General features: G+C 32.0%; 1 protein-coding gene and 2 long non-coding RNA genes across 5 annotated transcripts; 1 reads left to right on the top strand and 2 right to left on the bottom strand.

The window, feature by feature from the left end:
• Positions 1 to 42: 42 nt before the first annotated feature.
• Positions 43 to 24,145, bottom strand: LOC143148430 (aminopeptidase N). 2 transcript variants are annotated; one of them, XM_076314741.1, is made up of 19 exons: positions 23,915 to 24,145; positions 13,363 to 13,550; positions 11,143 to 11,488; positions 10,595 to 10,756; positions 10,345 to 10,525; positions 9,754 to 9,909; positions 8,962 to 8,977; positions 8,663 to 8,889; positions 7,104 to 7,281; positions 4,675 to 4,822; positions 4,511 to 4,592; positions 3,099 to 3,279; positions 2,721 to 2,907; positions 2,126 to 2,403; positions 1,832 to 2,010; positions 1,349 to 1,516; positions 786 to 926; positions 631 to 712; positions 43 to 544 (listed from the first exon to the last, which is right to left on the bottom strand). In XM_076314741.1, exons 1-19 carry the CDS (start codon positions 23,961 to 23,963, stop codon positions 383 to 385), a joined length of 3,111 nt encoding a protein of 1,036 aa, XP_076170856.1. In that variant the 5' UTR covers positions 23,964 to 24,145; the 3' UTR covers positions 43 to 382. The 2 variants fall into 2 exon arrangements, with proteins under 2 accessions (XP_076170856.1, XP_076170855.1); XM_076314740.1 differs by having other exon boundaries at positions 8,663 to 8,977.
• LOC143148431 (uncharacterized) lies at positions 5,219 to 7,092 on the bottom strand. 2 transcript variants are annotated; one of them, XR_012992473.1, is made up of 3 exons: positions 6,305 to 7,092; positions 5,829 to 6,031; positions 5,219 to 5,627 (listed from the first exon to the last, which is right to left on the bottom strand). It is a non-coding gene; the product is annotated as an uncharacterized LOC143148431 (long non-coding RNA). The 2 variants fall into 2 exon arrangements; XR_012992472.1 differs by having other exon boundaries at positions 6,404 to 7,092.
• LOC143148434 (uncharacterized) lies at positions 23,055 to 27,914 on the top strand. The gene is made up of 3 exons (XR_012992474.1): positions 23,055 to 23,100; positions 23,197 to 23,312; positions 26,309 to 27,914. It is a non-coding gene; the product is annotated as an uncharacterized LOC143148434 (long non-coding RNA).

The following is a 27,914-nucleotide window of genomic DNA, read 5'->3' as shown; positions in this document are numbered from 1 at the left end:
CGGGGGACTCGGGAAATTTCCCCTAGGTAAAAAAAAAAACTGTTATATATTAAATAGGTACACTACACTACAAACTATGAATGAACATGTTGCAGCATATGTGTAACTTTATTAGTTGCAACAGACACAATCGAGCTTACGCAAGTATAAAATATTTATACGTATTATTTTTATAAATTTTCACGGAACAATACATCATAAATAGATGAAATGTTTATAATTTTCACGAGTTAGTGTATAACTGCTCTTAAATGTTAATGTATATTAACATGATATCCACGCAATGTTATTGTAAAGAAGTCTTCGGAAATCTTGTATTGAGCTTCTTAGAATGGAATTCTAAACATGTTTCTTTTTGTATTTCTATCGGCTACATTCATGACTACGAAGCTTTATCGATAATTTCTTTTTTTAACAACTTTTCAATTTCAGGCAACGAATTTTTCAACCATGACTTTACAAAATTTCCGTTCGCTTCAACGAGTGCTGCAGCATATCTGGCTCCTTTCATACTGTCGTAATAATTTTCTCTAAATAATTGAAGCTGCAATAAATAAGTATTTCTTGAGTCTGTGTAATTTAAAACACTGAAAATATATAAAGTTAACTTGAAAATACATAAATACTTACGTCCTCTAAATCTTGTTCGGTGGTTAAACCGTTACTCATCGATAATACGAAAAACTTTAATACTGTATAAGATCCAACAAATCTAAATCAAGTAAATCGTGTCTTTATCATTTCCCTTTTCTTACAATACATTCGTTTTATTGATTATAAAATACCTCTGTGCAATTTCCTGCCAGTTTGCTCGAACGAATCGAGACGATGCTTGAGCCGCGGCTGGATTTCGAGGGAAGGCTTTTAAAATGATCGATATTTCATCTTCTTGGAATGTCTCTTCGTGAAGGATTTCGTTGAGTACACTAATATTAGAGAAAAAGGTATACAATATTACATATAACGACAAAGGGCAACAAATTTTAATTATTAACATGCAAAGAAGCTTTTGACAAGGGTCGTCGGTGAGCTGTCAAATAAAAGTGGGTCATCGGAATGGTGCAATCAGTCTGATGACGATCCTGACGAAATTTTCCTAGTTTGTACAGCAGGCAAAAATAATTGTCTCATTTTCATCGAGCTGTGGTAATCCAAATGATGTCTAGGGACTAGACATGAAAACTACTACTCCTCTCTTCCTTTCTTACATATTGCGGTGAGCCAAACTCCACCAATCTTCTTGCTATCAGTTGAGTATCCTCAATTGGCTTGACCGGCCGAATGATTTGATGCTAGCCATAGTGTAAGAGAATAATCGTAGCAGTATATTGAAAACGTTTTCACTTACGATTGTAAAATCCAGGGTGCTTGGAAACAAGCGAAGGACGATAATAGGCGTTTTCTTTCTTCCTCATCTTCGGTCAAAGTTACTTGTTCCATAAAATAATTCCATTCCTTTCGTGTTCCATAACGTGCAAGTGTACAGTAAAACGTTTCACGAAGATATGGAGGAATGCTAAAAAGACATGAATATCCATTAAACCATTAAAAAATAAAATGAAAATTCTTCTATCTATGTAGAATATAGAATCTTTTCTCATATAATAGAAAAAATAAAGGGACTATTCCATTTAATAAATCATTTTCGGGTCCATGACAAGTCCTTCTGAAAACATGCCATAAAACTGTCATGTGTTTCTTACAAATGGTTTGATAAAAAAATCAATGATGCGCATAACTATGAATGGATTATATACGAAAAAGCTAATTTCAAAAACGCCAGTGGATACATCATAACAACTCGAACAAATATAATATTTTTAAAACTCACAGTTCTTGGACTTCATTAACAGTTTTTGCATTTTCGAATACATTTTTAGACCACTCTCTGCATTCTAGATGCTCGAACATACATGCTACTTTCACAGCAATAATAGTTATATGTGAACCTTCTTTAAGCTTCGATCTCACTTCATTGTACAGTGGAGACACAAACTCCACCATAAACTCCTGAAATTGAATAAAATAATATCACAGAGTGTACGTGCAGTAAATCCATTCCTTAACTACTTACAACCATGGACGAGATATTTTGTGACACAATATCATTCGTATAATAACTCACCTGGAAATCAGTGAAGATTGAAGTTTCATATAAAAGCCTATTTAATTTGAACACGTGTCGCATCAGCGCCGTCCAAGGTAGGTAATGCCTTTCTTTCAGTTGCATATATTTAATAAAGTCAAAGACAACTTCATATTTTATAAAGCCCACCGTAGCGAGGCTAAATATATCATCTATAAGTGATGCTCTTGTTTCTGGTGGAAATAGCTCATGATTTTCTTGCAGAACCTTATTCAACAACATCCAATTTCTTTCATCGTAGTGGACACGATAATAACCTTGAAAAATATGAATAAGAAAACGAAATAAAATTATTACATAAATACACACAGACTGCAATTGCAAATAAACGAAATTGTAAGAACAGTGACAGATCAAATGTAAGAAAATCATGCAATGAATAAGATGTGATAAAATATGTTATAAAATTATAATAAGATTTATTATAGTACAATTTAATCAAATGAAATTTAAAGAAATTACTGAGAATCTTGCATTTGAATAAACCATAAGATACCATGTAATAATATATATATTTCTAAATTTAAATGTTAGAAAAAGATTGGCAAAAATAGTACTCAAATTTATTACATACCAGTCTTATTTATATTAAACAGAATCCAAGATTCGTTTAAATCAACATTATCTATAGTCATTTTTGGCTCTGAATGAAACCATATTTTTGTAGGAAACGACCAATTGCCGTTTTCGTTAATATAACTAAGTGGAATATACCAAAACTTCAAGATATTTTCGACTGGTCTGTCGACTGTAAATTGTTCCTAAAATAATGAATATAAAGAACTGATTAAATATAAAAAAACTGTGTGTTCTAAACAAGAAACATGTTAAATAAAAACAGCTTTATTCATCTTATTTCTACTACCTATCAGAGTTCCATGAGAGTGTTATTAAGGATGCACATTTTGTTTAAGTATGAGTCTATAGATAGTATAGTATTTGGTATTGTTACCTGATAAACAGTGATGGATTTATTTTCATAATTTCTAATAACAGTAATAACCGGATATCCCCCTTGAAAAATCCAAGAATTCATCGCTTCTTCCAAAGTAACTCCAAGAGTTAATGAATATTCGGTAGTTTCTTCTGTCATGGCATTCATGAAATCAGTGATATATGTAGTATTGTATTTCCTGAATGAAAAATATGATTCCTTTCATTATTTTACAGTTTGTACTTATTTAATAGCAAAAAACTATAATCTCGCCAAAACACATTTGATTATTGTAACGGTATAAAACAAGCTGATATATATGCGAAATAAAATCATTTCTACATCAACAAATATTCACTACATAGTGACTCGCTGTACGCGTATTTATAACGTCTGCAGAAATAATAAATTACACATAAATACATAGAAGAAAAAAGAACATATAAAGGAAATTAGGAGAAGAACATGATAAACAAAACACTATTAATACGGTGTTGTCTCATTATAGGTCGTCATTCACGTTTCATTATAAGTACTCTCTCTATTCCCTCCACTACTTTTGTAGTTGCCGCAGCGAGTATGACAGACTGCGAGTGAGCGATGGGACACATGACGACGACAAATCATAAAGTTCGCTCGAGTCTTTGGCGGCTTTGATAACTAATCTTGTATGGTAGCGGTCTTTAAATTTCGTTAACCAGCCCCTACTGGCATTCAATGAACACAATATCATTTTCTATTTCCAATGCTTTTTCCTGTAATAATAAATCCGTGAGTGAATTTCTCATTGTCCGCTGTTCTAAAAAACCACGTTTGAAGGCGGTTTTCCAAATTCTTAAAACTGCATGTTCTTCTCTTTTTTAATTTTAATTCACGAATTCTTTAGCTGCATAGATTCTTAATTTACTTTCTTCGCGTTGAATGCATTGAACTGTTTCTACACAGATTTAATACTGCTTTGCTAAATTGGGAACAGTTCCTCCCGCTTAAATGATTATAATGATACAATTTATTAACATTTTTAAAAATTTAAATAACGATATTTATTTTCCTATATCCCTATACAATCGAACCCGCTAAAATTCGAGCGATCCTTTATGATTTCCTGCCCGGCATATGCTGTCTCGCTCACTAGTAATATATCGCACTTGCTGCGGCAAAAAACAGAAGAAATGCAAAATAGAGGACTAATTCGTTGTAAGTCATACTTGTACCCAAGCGAACGACCTACAACAAGACAATACTGTAATACCGTAGCGAGTGATTAATCACAATTAGCTTTGAAACGACTCGATTACCGCTTAACGTCTTGTCTAAGCTTCAAAGACATTGATTCTCGTTAAATTGCAGATTATGAAATCCATGTCAGTTAAGCGGTATTTATTGAAATTTATAAAACACGTTGAATTCTTCGCGTATGATATACCCACCACCTCCTTATCAATTTCTTGTAGCCATTCCTAAAGGCAGTATCACTTATCGCGCCATGCAACATGCGTATCAGACATGCACCTATAAGAAGTAATTAAAATGCAAAACTATTTTACACTCGTGATGTCCTAAGATTAAAAACTATGTCGAATTACCGTTGTACCTTTTGCATATTCATCACTAAAAGTGTGTAAAAGTCGATAATTAACGTTTTCATGGAAAGGCCTTGAAATGCTGTACCCGTCACTTTCCATGACCTGAAGCTGAACATCGGTGACAAATGAATTGCTCAAGTTCAATGATGAATCTATCTGAAAATAGAATTTTATCAAAATGGTTTACAACAATGTATATCCTTCTAAATATTAATTTTCAGTTGATGCATTCAGGAGTAGATTGTATCCTTTTGAATGTTTGCTTTGACTTTTTGTTAGCACTACAGTTAAACTGATTACAAGTCTAATAACACACTGTTAAGTATCATATGTGTAAACTGACAAGAGTGATCAGCACGTAGCACCATTTTTCTTCATTTTTCATTTTTTAAATGCTAATACATACAAATCATACGATTGATCCCTACCTGTCACCTCTCTTAGAGAAATCTAAGAGTGAATATGGAATGAAGAAACAGGAAGTACGTGCAAAGATAAAGAAGGTTTACCTTCAAAGTTCTTAATCAGAATCAACTTGACCACGACTTTCATTTCCACACACTGTTTTCAATGTACCCAGACAGCTTTAGTTTGCTATCACCACAGCAAATCACACTATTCATGGGCACAATTCTAAGAATGCAGACACATGTCTGCAGATCAGGACTATAATGTTTGCCCTCAGTTCTGCTCACAAGCATTAGCATTTGCCTTGACCTTGAGAATCCAATGGGATTCATTCCCACTACTGACCCCACCATACTCAGGTCGCTTCCTGAGGACTCTTATTTTAGTTGTTGAGCTACATGTGTTGGTATGATGACTTATACTTCCATGGCGACCTGTGCATTCAACAGTTTAAATATTCCACTTTATGGTACTGACAAGAATTAATTTTTGAGGTTTACATGGCCCTTGAATGCATAAGAGTGCACAGTATTTGTTAAGAACTCAGTTTTGCCTATAAGAAAGAAACAAAAAACAACAGCTTGATAAAGGTGACCTTTATGTTTAGACATAGCAGTGATTTTGAGCCATGAGCTCTTGAATAAATACTGTAGTCTAGCCTAGATACCACAAATGTAGGATTTTTTTGCTTATTGATTTTAAGTTAAATATTACACCTCTTAATTTAAAATGTTACACATATATTTATACATACTTTGAGTATCATTTGCTTTTGCATTATGTATTATGTCTAAAAACATAAAAAGAAGTTGTTTAATAGACAAACAACAATTCCTAATTTAAGTAAGTGTGGTCTTCTGAATAAAACCAACTGAACAGATTGTTGCCTGCACGATTGAGCTTATTATATGAACTAGTATTCTTTTTAATAAATAAGATTGTGGAATTGCAGCCCATCTAAAAAAAACAGTTCGATTTTTATCCAAAACTTAAGCCTTTGTTATGCAATAATAATACAAAACTTTAATTACACCACAATTAGGGTGCTAATACTTTGTATATGTACAAAGTATCAAGTCAATCAGTGAACTACCATTTAAAATATTATGGACGCTATTTTGAAAAATGCTGTTTCAAGAAATATAGCTTTAAAGGTTAGCTTAAAGGTTAACGGCTTATATTTGGATTCTCTTTTTCCTCAAAGAAGGAAAAGAAAATATCTGTATGTACTTCAAATCGTTGATTAATTTTGTAGTCTTATCATTTTCTACATGCTTGTATAACATTTGTTAACTACACTAACTGCTACATAAACAGTAATTTCAATACTTCTTTTCCCATATTAAATGAGTTTTGAAACGAAAATTCAAACAATGGAATTTAACTCTCGTTGCTTTTTTGCGTATTTGCGTCTGAACATCGTTGAAGTATGTCATTTACACCAGTTTTGTCAACTAGAGAATAGATCATATACAGTGACTTTTCTCTATGGAAGATTTCTGGTAGAAAGTTACCCACACTTCACTTTTCGAGTCAAAAAGTACATACATAACCGTGCACAAATTTACTATTTGCACTTGAATTGTATTTTCCAACTACATTGATTGTGAAACATTATATGAGGTTTTCCAAACTTAAATGCACCAATCTACAATTACAATATCTAGTGTTCTTAAGTAAAATCTGAAAAGAACGCAATAAAAGACAAGCGGGCATTTATTAGAGGGAAAATCAACACTTATTGTTAATGACATCCTGTAGAGATGCCGTTCTATTCAATCTATTATAACTTTTGTAATTTCTCGAATATTAACGATTTAATTGTCAATACATATTCTCTATACTTAAAACTTTTAAAAAGTAAAAAAGAAGTTATGAACTAACATACTTCTTTAATGTGCATTGCAACTCTTGGAAAATTTTCAGAAGGATACAACTTACACCTGGAAGCCTCCAACAGTATTAACTGTAAAAATCTGGGTCGTAAAAGTATTAAATATCATATTCATATATCAATTTAATTGCTTGCCTTTGGGACAATCTCATGCTGAAAATAAAGCAGCGAACCCTTGAAGATCCATGCGTCCGTCCGATTCACATTCATGAATTCATCAAGCAATTGTTGTCCGAATAAAATGACTAGAATCCTCAGAGCATTGTGTTTCATGACCAGTGATGATGTTTTCATGGTGCGGAACAATGATTGCCTTAAAAGTTTATTCAATGTAAATGAAAATGTTGACTGAAATGTTAATTTCTATAGTAAAAAGTACACTTATGACAATTGCAAATACAAAACAAAGTAATTACAATTATTCCTACATAAAGCAGCTCTTATCTAATTTATGGTAATACATATTCAGTAGTGATTTACTTTATCATGTAATTCAATAGCAATGTACAAATTTGTTCTAAAATATTTGACCAAATTTTCCCAGTGCATTCTGTTCATCGAACTGTGATAGTGGTATGTAAACATATGTTCAAAAATGCATTCTGTTTCGACATTTTTCAAGCACAATAGTAAAATGTAAACAGTTACAGTAAGAATCACAGTATTAAGCTACAAATAGTACTTCTAGTATGGTAAAACATATTTACTTAGGCAAATATGTTTTTCCATCCATATCATCAACATAATGACTTCTCATTATGATAATAATAACTCAGAAATGATTTCTCTCCTTTATTTGATATTCACTAACATATTAGTATCAAAAATTCTGAATTCGATTCTTATTCTGGAAATACTATATATACAGGTACTAAATGATAGAAAAGTATATAAATTTAAGTATATGTGAATATACAATAGTACTCATTAAAATGAATAAACCTACTTTTTCTTATTCTAATATTGGAAACAAATTATCTCTTTATTGATTGCACGTATATCTAAAAATTTGTCATAAATAATTCAATAAATTTATTGCAGTTATTTTTGAAAAAAACAATACATTTGTTGATAATACATATAATATGTACAATACATTGAGTAGATTTAACAAAAATGAAGATAAAAATATCATTTTTATCCAATATTCAAAACATAAGAGTGTTTAGTCAATTTCTTTATCTTCCTAAAAATTGAATAATCATTGATCCACATGATCAATGTGGATCTTCATATATTTGTTGTAATTTACCACTGAATCTGGCTTTTTTATTGGACTATCGGATCTTTTATCTCTATTTCTGGATTCCATTAATTATGCTAAATGTATTGTTGACATATTTATATTACTTTTGCCATTATTCCATATTTCTAGTAAAAACCGATTAATAGACTATCGGTCGGTAAGTGTTGACGACAAAAAGTCAATTAATAGGCTACCGGTCGGTAAGTGTTGGCGGTAAAAAGCCAATTAATAAGCTACCGGTCGGTAAAGTGTTAAATATGACGGATCAATACCAGTTTGAATTTTCGTTTCTTTCAAACTAAATAATTTGTCTCTAGAGACGTTAAAGACTGCTCATACTTATTAATTTTACAACCAAATCAGTTTGTAAATATATATTTGGTCTCAAATGAGTAAATTTTGCATCGATGTACGACATTTGCAACTGGAAAAGAATAATAACCCTTACTTCATTGCAATTAATCCCGGTTTAGCTATGCTCTCGCCGATCCCAGGAGGCAAGCATACAAGGTCCAACTTAGGCAGCGAGTAAGGTATCGGGAACACGTCAATCAGGTTAATGACAGCTGGGTCGAGTTTGTCGAAGAGGTAAATCTCTAGCGGCCGGGGTATGCCTGGATTACTCCAGAACGTTGCTACTACTTTGGAATCTTCTACCAATGTCACTCCTATACGCTGAATGTAACCCATTACAAAAGCTAAATTATGTGGTGAAAGTGGCGGAGATTCGTCGAACGTCTCAATTACCATTGTTGCATTCGAACTTGAAACAGAAATAATCGAGCAATGATTACGATCCCTTTCAATGAAAAACTTATAAATCAAACGTTCGAGAACGTAAAAAATTAAATACGTAATAAAAATTTCACAATTATCTACAAAAACTTACACCTCACCGATTGTACAGGCCTTGAGATACGTTATACAAGATAGAGTCCCGAGTTATCTACATTTTGAATCGTACGGGGGTCGCTTATTTTCAAACGAAATAAAATGTTTTTACTTTCTGACTTATAAGAAAGAAAACTATTACAATTAAGACAAATTTAGAAAACGTTTTATTTGCCAGATATAAAAAACTATTAAAAACAAAATTTTTGTAGAACATACTATGCGTATGTACATATGTATTGTACGTACATACTTCTTTGATGTTATTTTTCTTTATGGAACGTAAATACATGTTTCAAAGATCCTTCGTTAAACCAAGTCTAATATAAAAATGTAATTTATAGTTATTTTGTTGACGTAATTTCTAACATCAAACGAACACAAAATTAACATTTCTTATTTTATATTCATTCCACTTGGAATTGATTTAATTCATTCGAGCAAAGAAATAATACCTACGTTACTCTAAGTGGATTTGTATTGTACAAGACTTTCCCAATTTAGGGTTCACAAACAGTGTATAACAATAGTGAAAATCGTTTAATAATTTGCAAAAGGTAACAGAAATCTAAATTCGATTTGCCTGTGGAGGCGTTCGATTTTATTCAAGGATATATCTTATGAAAAGACATGGCAGAGATTACTTACGTGTCCCTCGAAGTCCTGAGGGGCATATTCGACAGAACATTCATTTCTTTGGAATGTGTCACGGATAAGGAAAAAACTGACTTGTGATCAGTATCGTCAAAAACAGGCAAAATGTACCGAGCATCAAAACGTTCCAATTTCGTACCCATTAACCACCTGATATAAAAAGATAAAAAATTGTACAAAAATTATTAAATAAAATTTTGATTACTAATTTAACATAGAATTCAAATATCAAGTTAAACATAATTTTTTGGAGGGAAAATAATCAGTGTAATTACTGTGTATAATTGAAAAATAATCAAAACATTTTATTACATTAAAGAGTAAAGAACATAGGTCATTTTCGTATTAGTTGTCAATTGTTACTCAGTTACATAAAATTTTGGATTCAAATTTTTTATGAAAGTACTACTCTTTCGTAGAAATAAGAAAATGTTCAAAATTGTTCAATTTTATTACGCAACTGTCATTTGACATTACGCAATGAACACGTCTAAATAAAATTCTTGTAATTATTTGCAAGATTGTAATATAAAGCAATTACTTTAAACGATTAACAGTAAAAAATTAGGTATACGTGGTACGTACATTTCTTCATCGGACGAGCTATAATTTGCAATAAAAAATGCATTATTGTCGATCGACGTCTGATAATTGATTTCTAGTGAATAAATTCCTTCTTGAATCCGAGTCGACAAGTAAATTGTGTGAATTTCATTGTTCTCGTCTACTACGTATTGTGCAATCTCGATTTCCGATAAATTAATCTCTGAGGAATAAGGAAACGATGTTATCAACGGTTTTTTGACATCGGGGACGCTTGAACCTTATACTTTACCGGTATTGTGAAATGTGCTGTGATTTATCGAAATTGCGTTAGACACTTTAACCAAGGATGTATTTTGCAATGGATATTCAGCATTTTGTTTGTCAGGAACTGTTTCGCTTTCCGTGTGTGCCACTGGAACGTCACGTTCCACGTAATACGTGGTAGGAGTCGCTGGGAATAAATTAAGTTATATTTAAACGAACCGTGAATAAATCATATTTCGAAGAATCAAGTGTAGTTAGTCTAGACTTTAATAACAGTTCTTCTAATAATAATTCTGAAGAAGAGGGGTAAATTTTGTTCTTTTTTTTTTTTTTTTTCACACGTATGTATAAAATAAAAGTTCGAGACACACTCAAGTACACTCATAAATAGAAAAGAACCTGGAAACGTTATTTGAGCGTTGAATATAAATAAATCGCGGATAATGAATCCGTGATACCGAATTGCTCGTAATCGTGAATACGAGTAACAAATTTGATCAATACCCAATATATTACTATACTTTGATCCAGAAGTATTTACCAACGTGTTATTAATAAAATCGAAGACATTACCTGGTATTGCACCATCATGGTGATTCTGATTAGTTTCATTGCCGGCTCTCCTTCTCCGTCGTTTCCTTAAATGGGTTTGTTCCTTTCCTGGATCCAACGATGACAATTTATAACTCGACACCGTAATGTTCTTCGCATTTAAAGACAGTTTATTTAAATTTGTCGTGCCGTTTACTTCAAACTCGACAACTACGCGGCCCTTCAGCCTCGACTGACCGTTAATATTGATTATCGGCGTTAACTCGAGACGGTATTTCAAGGGTTGAATAAAAGGTGAAATCAGAGTTTCACCAATACCGTCGAAATCCTCGATTTCATCGTTGAGCAAATCGATGACATCGTAAGACTGGAAAACAGGTGCATAAATGGGTGTAAACAGCGCCCTCGTGGAAATAATTATTAAAATATTTACACAATTAGGAGTATACATAGCGTGATCGAAAAATCGTTTTCAAGATAGTTAAGAATATCAATTGTAGATGTATTATATTATTTTTCAAAGATATCACAGAGTGTCATAAATATCAACAGTTTTTATGTAAATCTTGCTTTGATTTAATTTTCCTTGGAAATACGTAATTATTGAACGTTAGAAGGTAATAGAGAAACATAACAAGAAACTTTCCTTATTATGTCTCGTGTAGAATATGAAAATACAAGAGGAAACATTTTTTCTTCAATTTTGTAACCGTAAATCGAGGATATTTTGTATTTTTAAACGGAATATTATATTTTTGTTTCAGGATCGTAAAACTATAACTATAAAATGGAGGAAGACTTTTTTGGACCACAAGAATCAATTTCTCTGCTATTTGACTTTATTTACAGGATACGTAAATATTCTACCTTCGACTCTTGAACGTTTTAAAAGTCCATTTACCATTTAATAATAGTGCTCTGACTAATAATCTATTAATAGCGAGAAGATAAGTAATTGCTATGTTCCACGCCGATTCATATGCAAGTATATATATATATATCAAAATAAATGATTGTCCTTAATATCGACCAATCATTTCACAACACACTAGAATATTGTTTGTACCACAAAAGCTGAAGATGGATTCGAAAATAGCATAGAATTAAAATTCGTATAAAAGTTTGTTCTACGTGACATTGTTTTCGAGTTACATGTATTTTTGTATTCCAATTTTTATTACAAACAGACAAAGATATATTGCCAATTGACATACGTCAGATTTCGATGAAACTTTGCACAAGTGTTTGTTGATCCAATCTAAAAACTATAACTCATTTCGTCGCTGCTATTTTTCGACTCTAAGGAAAAATGTTTCGAATAAAAGTTGTTCTGTTGATCAATTTCGGTGCGTCTTAAATTTTGTCTCGCATTATCAACAGTGACAATTAAGTTTTCTATTTGCAATTAAGGTGAGAATGTATTATATTATAGGTTTAAATACAGAGTGATCGCGCTCCCAGAAACGTAGCAAATACCAATTTATTACTAAAGCTATAAATAAAAAAAATGACGATATTACTTTTGTAGCTTGTTCGCGTATTGTGAACAGCGAGGAACAATTTCTGACTTTACACGACGAATACTATGTTCAGAATTCCCTTTTTGTACTTTGATTCCAGGTATTCAAGGGTTTTTTCTCTGGTCTTCAGAAATACCGCGAAGGGTAGAGAGGGGGAAGAACCATAATTCCGCTTTGCATGAAAAAATCATTATTTCCATGGCTGTCGCACAATTAATCACCCTAAATATTATGAATAAATCCAGCAAGTTCAACATAATATTATAATACTCTCTTGCACGAATTACTGCTGCAATTGAACGTTTAAGAAGTAAAACGTTCGCAACAAAAATGATTTTTAAGTAGAATTTAATAAATAAAAGTATCATTCTCGTTCAAAGTTTTAAATTGTGTAAATTTTCATATATATTCTATTTTTAAACAAAATACTACATTATACGTATATTTCTATCTGCCTCGATCCCAATATACACGCACATCGCATAATCTTACAAACACTGGTTTATTTAGTGGTTCTCTATTAAGGTAAGAAACTTGAAATAATTTGGGGAAGGGTTGCAATAATTCTGTATTATTTTTCTAAAATCGTAGATCCGAGATTTGAAAAATCGCACCGTTATTTTCGTTCATAGTTCACGCGAACAAATAAAAACTGTTCATCGACGAGATATTGCGTTATGTCGTCCTCGTTACGATAATCTATTCTAATTAAACGACTTACTTTCTTTTTTGGTATAGAGTTGATGTACCATCCAAGGAGTCCCGCGGCAACAATACCAATGATAAAAACTACGATAATCGCCGCTATCTTCGAATACGATAGAAACCAACCATTGTCCCTTTTATATTCGATTTCATCGCAGGTCATAAATTCCACCGGACTGCCACTGAACTGTGGCATGATTTGTGCTGCAAAATTATTCAGAAAATAATCGTAAAAATATATTGAAATCAAACGTGAATAAAATAACAAATATTACGCAGTAAATTGAATATTAATTTAGAGATTGTTTTTATTCTAATATAATTGATAGTTTTTTTCTAATATTTTCGTAAAAATATACCGAAAGGAAACACGAATGAAATAACAAATATTGCGCAGTAAATTGAATACTAATTTAGAGATTGTTTTTATTCTAATATAATTGATAGTTTTTTTCTAATATTTTCGTAAAAATATACCGAAAGGAAACACGAATGAAATAACAAATATTGCGCAGTAAATTGAATACTAATTTATAGATTGTTTTTATTCTAATATAATTGATAGTTTTTTTCTAATATTTTCGTAAAAATATACCGAAAGGAAACACGAATGAAATAACAAATATTGCGCAGTAAATTGAATACTAATTTAAAGATTGTTTTTATTCTAATATAATTGATAGTTTTTTTCTAATATTTTCGTAAAAATATACCGAAAGAAAACACGAATGAAATAAGAAATATTGTACAGTAAATTGAATACTAATTTAGAGATTGTTTTTATTCTAATATAATTGATAGTTTTTTTCTAATATTTTCGTAAAAATATACCGAAAGAAAACACGAATGAAATAAGAAATATTGTACAGTAAATTGAATACTAATTTAGAGATTGTTTTTATTGTAATGTAATTGATAGTTTTTTTCTAATATTTTCGTACACAATGTCATCAATAAAAAAAACGCTAGTATGGAACCCAATGGATGATATAATTCGTAATGAAAAAGATACTATTTAGTGAATATCAGAGTTTTATAAATAGTAATAAAACGAGTGCAGCCCAGATGTTAAATTTGATAATTTAATTTCTCCGATCGTTTAATTATTTCCTTATTAATGATAATGATTGAATTGACAATGATCTATCGACAGGCAAGAGCGACCCTTATCGAGCGTGCCGATATCGAATTTCTTCATTAATAAAAATTTAATTTCTATAGATCCAGGTGTGAAAAATAATGAGATAGATATTTGATTGTGTCTAATTCAACTTTGATAAATTAAACGAGGTCAAGCAGTAAACTCTTAACATCAACATTTCTCGGTTTTACTGATATTTAGAATCGTTTCGTTAATTTTTGCACTAATAATTGAGATTCAACGTAATTATGTTTCACATCAAGTGTTTAAACTTACAGCGAAGTGTTTTAAATTACATTTTGGTTGCTACATATTATTCGAAATAAAAAATTGTATAAACAACTACAAAAAAAAATTGTACTGTACACCAGGATTACCGACACTTAATAGTTATTAATATAACAAAGCGTAAACCAGATTAAAAGAAGACATTTACTCGTGAATAGAAGACATATATATTAGCGGGTTCACCGCTTAATTTGGGCACTTTAAGTTTCTCCATTGCTTTTAATGATACTACGAAATGTCATAGGAACAAATGTTTAATTTGAAGGAATAAAGATCATCTTTTTCCAGATTTCAAAGCCATCGGCGTTTTTTTAAATAGGATTACATGGGGTATTATTTATTATTTGTATTACTGCGATATTACAATTCATATCAAGATGAATACAATAATATATGACAACATAATCTTTAAGTAACTTCGAGCACGGAAAATCTAGACAGGATGAAATGACATAAATATTGTGCTGAATGATGATCAACGTCAATGCATTTCTATAGGCAATAAATAAAATTAGCCTCTGGACTAATGTTTGTTGTTCTATTACGTTTCTTCGTGTTTTTCGATATTATAAAAGTGACACCACATTCGATTTCTTTCAGCTGAAAAAATTTCTCTTCATAGTTAACTCAGCAGTCATCGTTAAAATGGTCCAATACGTACATATTTAATTGTTCACGATTGATAAAAGTTGATTTGTCCGTAAAAGGGGCACCGAGAAAAATGTTCATTCGTTTGCAATTGGTTCAATTCCTATTTCTACTTTTGTCGATGCTTGTAAACAATAAAAATACATCGTTATTCCACTAGAATTGTAAATAATACGAAACGACGTTAAAATGTGTAAGTAAAGATAAGTATACATCTACGATGGAAAGACTAATTGTAATTATATGCATAAGCTAATCTTATCTCAGTCCTATGTCTTCTAACTACAATAGTGCGAACCAGTTAAATATATAGTACTATACTCGTGTACACGCGATAAATTTTTCAAATCGAGTTTCTTGAAAATGAATCCAAATGTTCAACAATTTTATTTTACATGTTCAATTTACTTGTGCACAACTAATCGTCTCCTTTTTGGTTGTACCTTTATTAGATAAAACTCCCTTTTTTAATGCGGAAACCAATTTCTTTCTTACCATGTAGCTCGAACATTTGAACAAACGAGGAGAATTTTGCAAAAAATGAAACAGACTTTTGTATCAGAAATTTGCTACGAATTATTTGTAAATTATGTGTAATTTTTAAATTTATTGCGATTCTAGCTACTTCGGTGAATTTTATAACAGTTCTTTGGAAAATACTAATAGCCCAAAATATGACAAGATTGTAGGATATCCGATCGATTTCATTTTGACTGAAATATTTATTTAATTAGACACCTGTTCCCACTTATTCTCATTAAACTTATTTTCAAAATAATTGTAATAAGAATATTGTCACGACAAAGGTGTTTACAATCTTTTCGAATGTATTGTATATACTTCAACTACTATTAACTAGGAGTATAAAATGAAAAAGCATTTTAAGTATGTATTATCATTTCTTTCGGATAAATTTAACCGCTAATATTTCCTTCTATAACTTCATCGATACATCCTTCATAGTGATACCAAGTAGTATGATGTATAATTAAGTTGGAATATTCGAAAACATAATAGGCCAGCTGAATAATACAATAAACGAAACGAAACTTTTGCAAATTTAATCTCTTTCTATTAATTTCAATCATTTTGACATTTAATTTATTTTGAACACAACTTCTCGTCTCTTCTAACAAATCAAACCGTTTCGATAATTGTCTATTTCATTGCTCGTACGACGTACATTCGAAATGAGTAATTCAAGGAAAAGAGTAATACCACCATTAAACGAAGGAGTGAAAATTATTAATAGTTTAATAGCTGTTCTCGCATATACATAATATTATTCTTTCGATCGCTGTTACCATCGACTCAACTTAATGACATAGTCTTGTCTCGCATATTCATTATGGTATCTACACTCAAACATAGTTCTTTATAATCATGTTCCCAGCACCCTTGTATGTTTCAGTATGGTTATTAAACGTTAGTCAAACCAGAAAGCTATTTCGAATTGTTCATCATTAATAGAAATTCGTGCACGCTAATTAGAATTTTTAATTCATATAAATGTATAATTCAAAAATACTTTTTAATCAAAGTTTTCTTATAACAACAAGTATATGTATGTACGTCGAATCGTGCAAATTGATAAAATCGACACTTCTTTAATTTCATTCAATGATGAAAATATGTTATGAAATAATATTTGAATATTTATCCCGCGAAGTTTCGAAGCTAAAAATGTAGTATGTATGAGTATACTTTGCATCAATATGGCCAAAAATACGAAAAGAAATCGGCAGTATGGAAATATTTATACTGAAAAGATTGCGAGACTCATTGTGTGTTTTCATTGAGAAAATATTTTCTCACATAATAAATAATGATCGCTCAAAGAAATGAACTTAGTTGCATATTCTCTTGCTATAAATTTCATATTTTTGCTTTTCAACCGATTAGGAAGGAAAGCATCGAAGAAAAGTCACATTTTAAAATTACGTTTGAGTATTAAAAAGAATTCTTTTTAATCCACATATAGATAAATATATGCGTACATACGTCTGGTGAGAAGATTTCGTCTAAACTACGATTTCAACGAAACTTTGTATTTAACTTTGATATTTTCATCGAAAAATTTGATTTCATTTTGAGCAAAATCGACCACAAATAATCCAATTTTGATCATTCTGTTATAAATCCGTTGTTTGTAACATCGTTCGAATAAATCTCAAAGAGAATTGAATTCTTGTACCGAACAGTTAAATGAACATTTTCCCTATCCGTTGTGATAAAGAAACAATTAAATGAAACGTTATTTGTTACATCACATTGTTTTCATTAGAAAATATTGCAAGATCTCCATCTCTGGGAATTGTTTCCGTGGATCGATTATCGAAAATGTAAAACATAAGTCTCCATAACATTATCAATGATTGACATTCCATTGTGTTTGCCTATGGTAATTTTACGTTGTACGTTTGCGTTCATTTGAAGAGTCGATGTTTGGAATTGCCTCTCATAGCTCAAGGCGTTATCGTTGTTGCCGCGATCACGAAAAATTCGCGTTATAATAAAGTTCGAGGTAAACGTGATGGGAAATCACGGAAATTGATTCCTGGCGATGCACGCATGTTTCAGGTAGCTCGATCTACACGCTCGTAAATACGCTCAAGAAACGGATTCTCAAGGTCTTTTCCGTGCACGTTGTTCGACGACTATTAACTTTACCACTCTCATAATCATTCACAGAGTCAACAAAGCTCGACCCGCTATAATTCTCTAGACGTTAACGACATTCCGGTGCATGGATTCTGTTCGAAGGCATAGATTACGTTTCCATGCCAATTGTTTACCGGAAAACTGTTTTTGCTGCGATCGTTCGGCATACTAATATTAGAAAAACATAGGCAGACACCGAGCTAAGATGTCTGCAATTTGCACTTCGACGGGTACTCGTATTTTTTTTTTTTTTTTTTTTAGCTTGTAAATACATGAAAATCAATATCAATAATCGTTTAAGTTCAACAAACAAATTTACAGGCGTAATGCACGTTAAGATACTATCAACAGACAACTGTATTATCGATTAAGTACCACGGTAGTTGTTTACATTAAAGTACACCTTGTCGATGATTTTGACGTTGATATATGTTCTACGGATAAGAAAAACACTGAATCTCTTAAATTTTATTTTATTTTTCACTCTTATTTAAATCTCATAAATCTTACCTTCTTAAATTGCAACCCTTTCAGCTTACTGTATCTATAATTTCTTCTAGATGTCATCCGGGTTAGGTTCTGATTAGGTGGTAATTTTATTAACAATTGAAAAATATTATTCCTCGAATCGACATGTGTCGACAATATTATGTCAGTTATGAAAGAAAATTCTCGTTCTTTGTCGATATTATGTGTCAATTACGTCTAATATCAGAGAATTATGAAATATACCTGTGCTATTTAAAGAATATATTCAAAATTATTTATTTGTCTTTGTTATTACTAGTATCTTTAATGATTTACCGAAGATTAAATTTAATAGGTTATTCAATAAGTTTTGTCGTTCGATAAAACTTATCGAGCAATCTGGTACTATACTGTTCAATAAGTTTTATCGAACGACAAAACTTATTGAACAACCTAGTGTACAAGTGTATGGGTTCTGTTCTTCATGTTTGCCTTGAAAACGACGAGACCATCGATTAAAACATTTGAAAAAAGTAATTAATACTTCCACTCGTATAACATACGTTAAGATGAAAGTTATACGCGAGGCGTACTCTAATGTAAACAATTATCAATATTGCTTTGAAGGAAGGATGTGTATAAGTCTTCTTACAAGTATAAACGTCTTACAAAGTGTTTGAAATGTTTTCTAGTACTTTTGCGCTAAAAACCGAAATACTTGAAAAGTAATCATATGTTATCGAGGAAAGTAAATGTTCAAAAAATGAATCGCTTATAGTTAAAGAGTAAGAGAGAATGAAGATGACCGAAGTATAGTTAAGCATTAAGGAATAAATACGTGACAGTTAACGAGACCAAACTAACGACAATTAGCGAGGCATTGCCGTAATTTTAAATGTTACGAGTAAAAACAAAGCGATAATACTGTACATCATTGCAAAGATATCACTAATTGATGAATCGTACATTTGCAATATTAGAAAAACCATCGAACGCATAATCTACCGTTACTCTGTTTGTATTAAAAAACTTAGAAGTAAGCATATTTGTCGTGGATGACACTCAGAATTTAAGTAGAGCACTTTAATCGAGTAGAAATTAAAATCTATAACTCGTTCTAAATAAAGTTTGGTTTCGTTTTATTTCATCGAAATATTACTGAAAAATAACTTTTACTATATTTCTTAATCGAAGCAAAAGGAGTCGTAAAAAATTCAAAATCTACGATACACAAGTATAACAATATTTAAATTTTAAAAGCACCGTGACACGGTGATTGAATTGCTAACAGAAGGTTTCGAGAATTTTATTTATAGAAGTGTACATTTTAACGTGTAACACACATACCGATGAATTTTACTCCGATCGTTCTCTAAAACGTTAAATAAATTTTCGATATATTGTGACGAAATCGTAAACGAATATTGTAACTGTAAGCGAGACGTCCGAAGTATAAATATATAAGTTTCTGGTAAATTCTTCAAATAATGATTGAATATTTGACAACCGTTGTAATTTATTTAAAAAAGCTCCATCTACCTCTATTTATAGTTAATCCGAATTAAACGCCCGATTGATCGACGACGTTCCATAATTTGTTACTCCGTTGAACAGTAAACATAAGCAGGAAAAAAGCAAAGAGCGATGAATGTATAAGAAAACGATAAAACGAAAGTAACTTCGATGCAAGGCATGTAGCAGCTTTCCAATTTGAAAGATTCCTTGATGAAAGTTCGGCTTAATTACAGCAACGCTGCCGGAAGGAGTGCACCGATTCGTGTTTTCGCGCGTCATTGAAATGTTTCACTTAAAAGATGTTTCGCCGACGATAACGCACGCGACGTGACCGAAGGTTACTACTTACGGTGCTTCATGGGATTACGTATGCGAGTTGGACGTGTAGTTCTTCGTGGCAAAATTCGCCACGAGATTGTATTACACGTTATATCACACAGTGCATGATCAACGTGTAAACATGTGAAATTTGAAACATCTTGCGTCGATGTTCTGTCGTCGTTCATTTCTGTTTATAAGGTATACGTATGTATGAATCCAGCGCTACGAAACACACAATTTCAATTAAATTCAATAATCTCGCAACGTTTCTCAATCACACGAAACTGCTCCAATGTCAAGACACGTACCTTAAGTCTTTCACAGAATATCATGTAAGGTATTCACTTTCCGCGTTGTATTTATTCCACATAAAACGATCGGATAAGTTTTTTCATATTCGAAAAAGAGTACTACCGTTTATTTCATTTAGCGTTATAAAAGTCACAATTTGAACGAATTTATAAAAGCACGAAACGAATATTTATTTATTGCAGACAATTAACAATAATCGTATCATTACATTGCGAAACCGCTGCTTCGAATTAAAAGTACTGAAAGGTGATGAAAATTTTATGAAAAAAGAGAGGGGCGCATTGATAACTATTGCGGAACAAGTTATCATAAAACTTTTCGTTTCGTTAAAATTAATGTGGAATATTGGAAAATTTGTTAACTAATTTCGTACTCAACAACTGTCGCACGAGACATCATCGAAACGAGAAAATGAATTCAGATCCTCCGATATAATATTGTCTGCATGTCTAACGATTACTGATATATTTACCAGTATTGTCATTGTAACACTGTTTCGTGTTAATATTTTCAAACCGTTTCGGTAGTCAAATTTTAAGACGTCTTGGTCCTCGATGTGCACAGAAATACGCATTATATCAATCTGATACTAAATTGCACGTGTAACGTTGATCATGCCAAGTACACCTACTGCATACAACCACGACCACATAATAACTGCAATCGTACGTTTCCTCTTAGAATCATGTGCCAGCGTTCCGCGTGTACCTCCTATCAGCTAAAAGACTAAGTTTTTTTCATTGATTCAAACTTCCACAATGTGGACCAATCACTCATTGTCTCAGTCTCGTATGACAAGGAGCCCCTTCGTGTAAAGAATTGTCATACCTGATGCATTTTGCGAAAAACAGAAGTTATTGCCATCGGCTACGCTTCGAAGATACGATCGTTTGTGGCAATCAAGCAATTACGATTATGACAAATAGCAATTAAAGAGTTCGCAATTCCTAGTAATGTTCATGACAGCATAAACGCAATAAAATTTTAATACGTCGAGCAACTTGAGAATTCATTAAACTTCGTCTATCGTTTTTTAACAACCGTGATGGTTAAAGAGATTTTTCTTTGACTTTTTAATGTTTCAGGGTATTAATTTTCATCGAGACGTGTCCAGTTTATCACGTGTTTCCGATTACCATACTCAACAATCACGTTGCTCGTATTCCTTCACTACATTGTTTGTAGAACTAATATTTGGATGAAACGAATACCGAATCCCTTCTCTCTCTCGGGAAAATCTACTGAATTATAGTTTATTTGCCGTAAAATTAATTATAAGTTGAATAGATTCGTAGCTACAGTACGAAAAGGACCGAGCTCGACGAAAAGAGAATAATAAGAAAATAACGTAGCATTCATTCAAGGGCACAGTATTGTCGATATTTATAACAGACATAAGAATGAAAACAAGAGAAGAATTCTTCGTTGCGATATCTAGAATATTTGAACCATAGTGCCTATATCGACAGTGCTCATAAATATGCGATAAATAATACCATATGTCATTAAAAAAACTCGACTTCCGATACAGGAAGTTTAAATTATTACCATTCGATGGAGCGTGTTCAAATCAGTTAAAATTTTCTGTTCTCCATGAGAGTTTTTCCCTCTCCATTTTAATAAGGATGTATGAATGGTTTCTGGACACTTTGTATATGTAGTTGTCATAAAATTTTCCATATTTTCTTAAATATAAGGATGTCTCTACTTACTACTTATTACTTGTTACATAGAGATTATAATATGAATGTGTATCGCAAACTCAAAACTTACAATCAATAACTTTATGCCTAAATGGTAATACGAATTTCTCTGTGGTAATAAAAGAAAACTTATCGTTGTAAAATTAGGCGGTAAATGTAAGATACTCTATTTTAATTTTGAAGGTATTCGAAACAATACGCCCGAAAGCGTTAAATAAAATGCTCGTTAAGAGTGTTTAACAAACTACATACACATATTTATTCATTTCTCTGGTAAAATTTTCATCTGTTCTGATTTTGTCAATTTTCCTGGATTATGTTTCGTTAGAGCTTTGCTTTTTTTTTATATCAATTGCACTATCGTAAACATACTCGATATCGGACAATTTTTGTATCGCTCGCGAAATTATTGTTTTGTATTCCCTTCACCCAGGTTTATATTATCGTACGTTCACTTTTTATTATACGAGGCATCTTATGAACATTTTAACGCATTAAGTTAAGAGTGAGTAAATGTCACTCGTATTTTATTTCGATACTATCTTCGTACCACGAGCAGTTCAACATTTTTAACTTTATCAATGTTTTACATAGCATTGTCAAATGATTACTGAAACCAGATAAACACGAGGTATATTTGCCGTCACTTTTTCAATATATTTTTGCATGTTTTTAGAGCAAAATTGCTGGCTAAACGGTATGTTTTTACAATTTTTCAATACCGAAACAAATTCTCGTATAGGTTCATTTTTTTTTATTCACATTCTATAAAAATATGAATTTCACATTCCAGTGACATTTGTAATGCTTCGTGGCAAACATTATCTGTGAAACTATTATGAACCGTTTTAATTCACTGTATAATTAAAAAGAATATTCCGCAAAGAATTCACGATGGCAAATTGTGAGGTAAGTTCATTATAAATCTATAACTTTTCGAGGCTGTCGCATACTTTTATCTATCCATTAATATACATTTGTAACTTATTATTTTTATTTGTATTTAACGTCGCTGTTTGTAGCAATTGAGTATTCAATACGATTATTTTAATAATTGACAGTTATTTCAAAAGCATTCTCTATTAACTTAGATGTTTCATAGCTTATTAAAACTACACCATCCCGCGTAAATGTTATGAAATCAAACTGTCTTCTGATTCACTGTTACACCTCGCTGTTATTTCTCTTTACAATTCCAATTAAAAAACACGCGTCAAAAAGCAAATTGTAAACAACTCTGTACAATATTTTAGTAATCGCTACAAATTAAACGATCTTCAACTTGTAGGCTTTACCAAAAAAGAAAAACAGTTAATTAACATAATTATCCTTTTACTTAAATTAGATTTTGCACCCTCGATTGAAACTTTTATGTTGCGCGCGAAACGAAACCGAAAAACCGAGTTGTAAAAATGTACAACTCGTTGAGCGAAATTCGGTAATTAATTTCACTGTAAATTCTATACAGTGCGATAGAAATGAACGAAAATTGTAATTCTAACGTTACTTACAACTTCTGCGTCCATAATCTTGCCAACTGGAAATGGATCCTCGGCTCATGTGATCAGCTTCCGGTTTCTTCGATCAAAGGCACACCGATCGCGTGCGACACGTAAAAACTAAATCAGACACGAAAACCGACGAAACTAAACGGACGATCTGCGACAGGAGAATTATTCTTTAGGTACCAAGTTAAATCTGCGGCCACGATGGCGTACCTCGTTCATGCAAGTACAGCGCAATTAGTCGTTCTACCTGTGATGCAATACGTGAACGCTGCTCAACAAGCAGAATGCTCTTCGTAACTCCCCACTTTTTTCAATAGTTGACTCGACGTCGCATTACTCTTATGCACTTCTATAGATCGAGCACAATCGTCCGGTCTTCCTGTTTTCTATTTCCATAATTTTTTTCATCAACGTCGGGAGCCGTTTTCAACAATCGTTGCGAAAACGATTCTCAAATCAAAGTGATCAGAAACTTAAGGAGTTGAAATATTATATACTCTAATTGTCAGCTGTTTAAAGAAGTATTTTTGTTTGAAATGCTAACAATAACAGAATTTGTACGAATTTTTGGAAAGAACAAGAAACGAGATAAGATACGTGTATGGAACTTTGCAGGCATATTTATATACGATTCGAGTAACTGTATGAATTTTTTGGCGGTATATTGTATATAATTTTGCAACAGGTAGACGAAGTTGCAAAAAATGTCTCACGAAATACTAGTTCTCGTTGCGTTCACGTGATTCCATCGATTGTGGTTTTTGCAAATATAAAAAGAAAAGAAATTATTACGAAAACTTTCCTATTACTAGAAAATACAATAATCGTGATCAACTATCAACATTTTCGGGGTTCCGGGAATAAAGGGACAATTTTTGAATGTGCGTACCAAATTTTAAGCTGATCAGAATGATACGATAAATGTTTATCTATCGTGTTAATCGTAGATAGAATTTTATTTAAGAAAGTAATAATACAACGATCGTGGGATGTTATTTCAGAAACCATAAGGCATCGTTTAATTTCTACCGCGCATCACTTTTCTACAAACATTTCTGCGATCAATTTCAAAAATATATTTGCAAGACCGTTGATTTTAAGGAAATGCAAAAAAAAAAGAAAAAGTCAATTTTTACTCGTTGAGAAAGTACACAAGTTGTAAATTGCAAAATATTTTTATTTCTTTGCAATACACATTCAAGAACATACTTGATAAACATTTTCATCAAAGGATTTTACGCCATGATACGTAAACATACTTTACGTCATGTTTTCTTAAAAAAGAGCGATAAGTTGCCCATTGGACTTCTTCGAGTTACTCTAGAACAATTCACGGACAACTTCTGAATGCGTAAGATTTGTGTATTGTGAGATTTAGATGCGGAAGAAAAACCATGAACGATCAAAACATTCATTTTTCTCGCCCGATACTGTATTGTAGGTGTGAGATAAATATCGGTACGACTGGGTGTAAATGAAAAGTGTTCGAGACAAAGTGAACGGTATCGAGTGGATGTTTATAGTTTACAGTGGAATATCGGTTTCGAGAGTGTGCATGGATCACTGGAAACGGGTTTGAAGTTTTTAGGCTGGAGAAGACGAATGTAGCAATCGAAAAAAGGGCTTTATTACGTGTGGACGAATCGTGATAAAAAAATCGAGACGTGTGAATCGTAGAGCGAGAGTTTCGTGCTTAAATATATTTTATATTATTATTATCATCAAAGTGATGTATCGTCGTTAACCTGTCTGAATGCCTAACATTCCTCCGCAGTATGAATTTCGAAAAGAAAATGCAGCAATAATACTTGCGCTGTTTATAGAAAAGAAATTATATCGCATCGCACGTGTAAGAAATAGCTTATTCGTTTTTGAGAAGAAAATTTTATCTTGGAATTAATTGGTTTCAATAGAGAAATCGCGAAGTTTATCCATTGAAGAAATTTCTGACATGTTAAATATTTCGAAATCAATGGTGCAGGATTGTTTAAACAAAATGCGAATGAAATTAAATTGGAAATTTGGACACGAATGGTCTTACTCGGATGATAGTTTGCATCTCTTCAGTTTCACGCGATTAAAGTAAATCACTTTTGAAATATTTCATTACTAGGAACAAAAAACATATTCTCTAGCGTAATTCACAGTGAATAAGATGCTGAACCCAAAAAGAAAAGCAATTAAAGCAACGTTCGATGAGAATATCAAGGAATTCTATGTTTTCATTTATGTCTAAAGAATAGAACGATTAATTTAGACATATATTGTAATCAGATTCGATTAAAAAAATTTTCAACAATTTAATCCAGGGAAGTCCATACGTTGGTTATGCTACATTTCGTTATACTACGTTTCAAAACTTTTAAACTCATAAGCGAATTACACGATCCTTTACAGGGCTTCCATGTGAGTGGATTACACTTCGAATTACTCGAAGTTTCAAGAACGTGTCCTGGAAGGTGATGTACGTTTTATTCGGCTGCCATCGATGAACTTACTCGCTGCTCTATAATCGTCTATAATCGTCCTTGCGAGTTCCACGAAAAGAGGAAAGCTCTGACTCGGTGAAGAATGAATGCTCTAAAACGTCAGGCACGACAATTGATGATATTCTGCTGCAGAGCTGATAATAAATAAATTGATGATATCCAGCTGGACTCTGCTCGATGTGTCAAGGTGTATCTTTGTGACGTCTCTCTGTTGACTGCACTTTGACTTAACGGAATGCAGTCGCGCTGAGAGATTGGTTGAAATACGACACAGTTCACTATTAAAATTTAGCGTATTTACGGACAGAGGAGAGGTTTTCATTGGTTTTTATTTGATGGTTGTATCGTGACTATCTAATCTCGCCTCTGTCTCATCGTTGAAGGATTGGTTGTCTCGAGTATTTGCCCGTGATTAATAGATTCTGTCAGTGATAGATTCTGTCGAGGGCGAATACATTCACCGGATTCGTCAGTGAAAATTTATGCGAAATTTCGATGGTGGTGGTATCATTCTACGTAGTAATTACAATGGCTCCAAAATATATTCGTACGCTAGAATACAAAGAAATTATAAGCATAATAGTGTATATATGGGGAAATTTTTTTGTCCAGAGGAAATTTCTTTAAAAAGGTGAAATCAAATCTCAAAGGTTGTAATGTGTTTTTTATTTTTTCGATGTAACTTTTCTTGGGACTTTTTTGCAACAGAATGATACATTATTAAGAGTTGAATATTTTTCATGTAAAAAGTTTTGCTGTATTTCGCTCTATTACGAATTATGTCTTTTTGAAAAATCGAAAAGAAAGTGGCACTAAGTAAAGGCTGATTTCAAACAATTGGATTACTTTCAATGACTTTCATTTTCTTTATAACTTCGTAATCTTGCGAAATACAACGAAAATTTTCTTACAAAAAGTGCTCAGTTTTTACTGCTCTATTAACTTCAAATTAAGAATTAATTTTCCATCGTATCTACCGGCATACTAAATATATCAACGATACTTCTATGTCTTGCAACAAATTAAACGAAACAAATTTTGTTGAAAATTGTTTCTTTATTAAAAGTTGTTTCTTATTTCTAATGACGAACGTAATCGTTTCAACCGCGTAGAAGAAAATTTTTGAACAACTATCTCGATAAATATTTGACACTGTTTAATGTAATGATTTGTAAACGTTAGTAAAGTATTGATAAACCAATATACAAAACAAGAATTATGTAGACTTTTTAATATAGACCAACCACACGCTTCCAATGTAAAAAGCATATCCATGTATTCTTGATTAGTGTATGTCATCATTGTGATAATTGAAACCGAAAGATAGTAGTAGAGTCAGACCACAGAACATGATATTGTATTATAAACAAACGAAGTTGTGTCAATGCAATTGCTTACAAATGGAGAAGTAAATGATACTCTATACCGATACCTGTTCAATTACGGCATATGTATTCGGTTGTTCGAAAAGTCATTTCGTTTTTCAAAATGGAGAATATATAATTTAATAAAAT

This window comes from Ptiloglossa arizonensis, chromosome 6, assembly GCF_051014685.1.
Source record: "Ptiloglossa arizonensis isolate GNS036 chromosome 6, iyPtiAriz1_principal, whole genome shotgun sequence".
NCBI classification, from domain to species: Eukaryota; Metazoa; Arthropoda; class Insecta; order Hymenoptera; family Colletidae; genus Ptiloglossa; species Ptiloglossa arizonensis.
The sequence above is the reverse complement of the archived record's forward strand: the minus strand, read 5'-3'. Positions and strand labels throughout refer to the sequence as shown.